This window comes from Meleagris gallopavo, chromosome 2, assembly GCF_000146605.3.
Source record: "Meleagris gallopavo isolate NT-WF06-2002-E0010 breed Aviagen turkey brand Nicholas breeding stock chromosome 2, Turkey_5.1, whole genome shotgun sequence".
Taxonomy (NCBI): domain Eukaryota; kingdom Metazoa; phylum Chordata; class Aves; order Galliformes; family Phasianidae; genus Meleagris; species Meleagris gallopavo.
Window position 1 is genome coordinate 10,592,640 of NC_015012.2, and position 5,380 is coordinate 10,598,019.

At 40.8% G+C, this 5,380-nt stretch overlaps 1 protein-coding gene across 1 annotated transcript; it reads left to right on the plus strand.

The window, feature by feature from the left end:
- Positions 1-405: 405 nt before the first annotated feature.
- Positions 406-4,943, plus strand: CCT4 (chaperonin containing TCP1 subunit 4). Its single transcript, XM_010706585.3, has 10 exons — positions 406-576; positions 1,400-1,521; positions 1,599-1,731; positions 2,085-2,224; positions 2,521-2,617; positions 2,936-3,046; positions 3,288-3,418; positions 3,518-3,752; positions 4,347-4,460; positions 4,729-4,943. Exons 1-10 carry the CDS (start codon positions 505-507, stop codon positions 4,741-4,743), a joined length of 1,170 nt encoding a protein of 389 aa, XP_010704887.1. The 5' UTR covers positions 406-504; the 3' UTR covers positions 4,744-4,943.
- The last annotated feature ends 437 nt before the right edge of the window (positions 4,944-5,380 follow it).

Below are 5,380 nucleotides of genomic sequence, written 5' to 3' on the forward strand. Positions count from 1 at the left end.
TTATATGCTTTATTATTATATTTATATATATATATATATAAAAGTATGAAAGTCTTAGCTACAAAAGCTGGTAAGTACTGCATACAGCTTTGTGTGTGTCACAAAGCTGAAAGTAGCTGTTAAGTACCCTAAACATGAACAGGTAACTCGAGGTTTTGCTTATGTCCTGCTTCTGATTAAGATTCTCAGTGCTTAGCCTTTCATTTTGAGCTGATTGCATCACCATCAATACTGAAAATAGTAACTAAATGGGATGGTAAATATTGCCTTATAAAAACTCACCTAGATTATACTTCTTATGGACAGAGAATTAAGATGATAAACTAAACTTGAAGCTGGTGATTCTGTAGTTGAGTAATAAGGCTGGTTTGGGGAGGGGGGAAAGACCATTGGTTTGCAAGGATGACCTAACAACCTTCTATATTATTCACAGGAATTCACCCCACCATCATTTCAGAGTCATTCCAGAAAGCTTTGGAGAAAGGTATTGAAGTACTGACCAACATGGCACAGCCAGTTGAACTGAGCGACAGGGAAACCCTGCTAAACAGTGCAACTACTTCCCTGAACTCAAAGGTATGGCTGATACGTGAACTTGATGCCTCCAGAGAAGCTGACCCCAGTTGGTGCTGCTGTTTACTTACTAAGAATCCTGCACATCACGAATCTACTTGCTTTTGAGGCAGTGGCTGCATTATGTTAAACTGACTTTTTAAAAAGCTATGGCTGATCAAGATTGAGTTGACACACTGAAGCTGAATTTCAGTTTGAAACAGTTGGTGAATCCCAAACATTAACTGCCAAGTGTAAACTACATACACAAACTTAAGATGAAAACAGTAACAGAAAGAACAGGTGGGACAGGGAGAGCTGTTGCCAGCTTTTCATGTAGGCAATTTTTAATTGTGAGACAGAAATTCCTAAAGCAGCATCAAAAAGTGGAGATGAATTGCTTGCACAAACTTTGTTCCTGGAATGGCTGCGTTTCAGAGCTCTTGATTTTCCCTAGAGAAGCAACAGCTCTGATACAAGCAGAAATTGTTCTCCATAAAATTCCTTTGCACTGTTCAATCTTTTCTTTACAAGTGCGTTTTCATTCTGGCTGAACTCTAAACAGGCTTATTTTAAGAGTTAAAGAAATAAAATAAAATATGTTTCCCAAAGTCCCTGAGCTTATTTCTTTCCACCAGTGAAGCTGTTCTTAATGGTGTTACTTAGAGGAAAGAAGATACCGTGTTGAGGTACCTGGCTGATGGACAGGGAGGGGAATTTTCTTTTTCCAAAATGATCAAGTCAAACTAAAATACAGTGAGAAACTCCTACTTGTTGATGATCAGTGTTAAATCACACATCACTTTTTTTTTTTTTCTTTTTCCCCTTCCATCGTTAAATCTCTTAGGTTGTGTGTCAGTATTCCAGTTTACTTTCTCCCATGAGTGTGGATGCAGTGATGAAGGTGATTGACCCATCTACAGCGAGCAGTGTGGACCTCAGAGATATTAAAATTGTGAAGAAGTTGGGGTAAGAATTTGCAGGCCTGTGTCTTTGTGGAATTTGCTTCCCCAAGCACTGGAGTTATGGATTGTTTTTGCTTGCAGAGGAACAATTGATGATTGTGAGCTGGTGGAAGGACTAGTCCTGACTCAGAAGGTGGCAAACACAGGTGTAACTAGAGTGGAAAAAGCCAAAATTGGCCTAATTCAGTTCTGCCTCTCTGCTCCAAAGACAGATGTAAGTTTAACTGTAACTAAAGTGAGAACTGTAGTTGTTGGAAAATGTAAATGTAACAACAAAACACATACCTTGTTTAAGATATGGTAATGTCTGCTCTATTCCACAGCTATAATGAAGGCCTGCTAGTAGAGAACTCACATTACTCATAACTCTTAAATATAAAGAATTTGTAGTTGGCATAAGAAAGAATAGTTCAGAAGTCCAGTACTTCTCATAAAACAATTTCTAATAGTACATTTTACTGTAACCTGTTTGTACTTTAAATCACAGGCTATTAAAGAACATACAGCATCCTGATGGTTGTGAAACGAGCAGTTGTTCATGATACTTGATGTTTCTTTTTTTAATAGATGGACAACCAAATTGTTGTTTCTGATTACGCTCAAATGGACAGAGTACTGCGTGAAGAGAGAGCTTATATTCTAAACTTAGTTAAGCAAATCAAGAAGGCTGGATGCAATGTGCTGCTGATTCAGAAGTCTATTCTGCGGTATGTCAGTGCTGGTTTGCTCGCCTACTGTGGTCATTTGGGGAACAGCTGGAATTGTTTGCAGTCCTGGAAAGTGGAAGTCAAATATCAGCAATTGCATTTCCTGATATTTGCAGACACAATCTGTCACTCTCACAACCAATGCTAGTTGTGTCACTAATGTATTTTGGATTTAATTATATCCCTATGAGATAGACTGAAGAACTTCAGCATTACTGCTAAGAAGCATGCAAATGGCTCATGTTCACCCAGTTATTAAAATAAGTTTGGACTGAGTACTCCCCTCTTGTTTTTAGGGATGCTCTTAGTGACCTCGCCCTACACTTTCTGAACAAAATGAAGATCATGGTGGTTAAAGACATAGAAAGAGAAGACATTGAGTTTATATGTAAGGTAAAGTGAGTTACATAAATGTTTACTAAAATAACAGTTGTGTATAAAACAACACCAAAACTCGATTACCCAGCCAGTGCCAGTTTGATCACACTTTAACAAATCTCACATTCTGAATGTAGTGTAAAGGCAGACAAGATGTTTCACTGACAGATGTTCCTGTTCTGTTGAGCTGTCCCAGTTTTAGAAAGATAGGGGGTGGATGTAAGAGCAGTAGTTGTAACTGCATTTTACTGAAGTACAACTGTAGAGCATGCCTGCTGACACTGCAGTTCAGATTAAGTGTACTTTTTTTTTTTCCTACTGTTATTTTTCCAGACCATTGGAACTAAGCCTGTTGCTCATATTGACCAGTTTACTCCTGACATGCTGGGCTCTGCTGAGCTGGCAGAAGAAGTCAACTTGAACGGTTCTGGAAAACTAATAAAGGTGAGTGAGCGACAGAAGATTAATTCCTCCTTAACCCTTGCCAATTCTTTTAATAACAACTACTAACTTAAAAGTAATAACGTAAGTCCTAAGAGGCCTTAGGTACCTGCTTGTCATCCCTGCCTAGCCTCTGGCTTGCAAAGCATGGTGGTTTTGCTCAGCAGACCTCAGTACTGTTACTGAAGTCACACACACCAGATGAAGGCTTTTCTCTTATTTCTGTTGTTTGGCTCGGTTCTAGATTACAGGCTGTACAAACCCTGGAAAAACAGTAACCATTGTGGTACGTGGATCCAACAAACTTGTTCTAGAAGAAGCTGAGCGTTCAATTCACGATGCCCTGTGTGTCATTAGATGCTTAGTTAAGAAAAGGTAACGTGTTCATTTGGCCAGAATAATTTAGTATGTGAATGTGGAAAGTTCTTTACGCACTTACGTACCTTGAGATTTGACTTCAGTTTCTGTCCCCAGAGCTTTAATTGCAGGAGGTGGAGCACCAGAGATAGAGCTGGCACTGCGCCTCAATGAGTACGCCCGCACTTTGAGGGGCATGGACTCGTACTGCGTGCGTGCCTACGGGGATGCACTGGAAGTCATACCATCTACACTGGCTGAAAACGCAGGTCTCAATCCTATCTCAACAGTAACAGAGCTGAGGAACAGACATGCTCAAGGAGAGAAAACAGCTGGCATTAATGTCAGAAAGGTAGTAAAGAAGCTGTATATAGAACTCTGTAGCTTAAATAAATAGGGTATTAGAAGGAAAATATATTGCCTAAGTCTAAAATGCAGAGAATGAAATTCTTTCTAGAACCAGTGTTGAGAGAAATAATAGCTTGCTCTCTGAGATTGCAGCAGCTGAGTATTGATAATAGCAGATTCTTGTTCTGTATCTGTGCCATTCAAGCACCTTCATGTGTCTCTTCAAAAACATTTTTCCAGCTGAAATCTTTCACAGTGAACTTAAAACAAGTCTGGTTAGAAGGGTCATGGGGTAGTATCTGCAGGGGAAGGTACTCACAGGAGTAGCACAGTGGGATAGCTTCTTGTTTGTGCATTGTCACTACATTTGAACTGATAACACCTATGTCTGGATTTTCTCTTGGCTCATTTTGAGTGGATATGTCAAAATAGCAGCAGCAGCAGCAGACCTTTACAGTAATATTCCTGTTAGGAACTGAGGAGTGCAAACTAGTTGGTAGTCTAACTCAGCACAACATCACTTTCAGGATTCTGTTAAAAGCTGTTAAATGTAGCTGTAGGCTCACTTGCACAAAGTGAAAGCAACTTTCTCTTGCAGGGTGGCATCTCCAACATCCTGGAGGAGTTGGTAGTCCAGCCACTGCTCGTGTCTGTGAGTGCACTGACTCTGGCAACAGAAACTGTGCGCAGTATCCTTAAGATTGATGATGTGGTGAGTAGTGTTTGTATCTTTTTTTATAAAGGCAAGAATATGTGGAAACACAAATTACATGATCAGCTATTTCATTCTACCTCCTCCTTACTTTACTTGCTATGTTTATACCATTTGGTCATCTAATAAGGGCTCTGGAGAAAGTGAAACTGCTGTTGGCATAAGCAGTACTTTAAAGGAAGATGTTACAGTGACTAACAATTACGTTTTTGCTTATATATTTAATGTAGTGTGTGGACCTTTTACGTGTGGTGTTGTGCTCTTGCAGGTGAACACTCGGTAAGCTGAATAAAGGAAGCTGGGACTGTGCTCTGGAGCTCCTCAGCTGTAGTCTGAGCTGCAGCTTCCTCACCAAAAGCGCCTGTGTGAATTGTCTTAAAAGGTCCACAAAGGCTTATGTACTTTTCTCACGTTAATTTAATACAGTTCCTGGTTTCAAGAAAGAAATGTTGTTTATCAATAAACAGGCACTAGTCTATTTGAGTCTTTGCTTTATGATTCACTAGAAAGTAGGTCAACTTCTGTAGTTTGAATTGAACTAGCATTTCGATTAGCATTCCATATCACTGACACTTCATACAGCAGTTTACTACAGCAGCACTCCATCTTTTATAGTGCCTCTGCCCCCAGCTGATCCAGACCCCCCTTCCAGTTCGTGTGTTCATCCCCCACTTTGGGCCGTGGCCCGGCCCTGCCTGCTGCCCTTCAGCTGTTTCATTCTACGTGCACGCCATCCTATCGTGCTAACCGGGCCCAGAGCTCAACGATGCCTCCTCGGAGAGGTGGAAGACCATCCCGCCCCTAGTTTACCCGTACTCATTAATCCCCCGTTCATCTCGAACACAAACGCTTTAGAAAAGGAGGTGACCAACAAGCGGAGCCAGCCGCGCCCATTCTCACCGTCACCGCCTCCTCCTCCA

Coding starts and splice junctions, on each gene's coding strand:
- CCT4 (XM_010706585.3), top strand. CDS start 505: ATGGCACAGCCAGTTGAACTGAGCGACAGGGAAACCCTGCTAAACAGT. Junction 577..1,399: donor CTACTTCCCTGAACTCAAAG/GTATGGCTGATA, acceptor TAAATCTCTTAG/GTTGTGTGTCAGTATTCCAG. Junction 3,753..4,346: donor CTGGCATTAATGTCAGAAAG/GTAGTAAAGAAG, acceptor TTTCTCTTGCAG/GGTGGCATCTCCAACATCCT.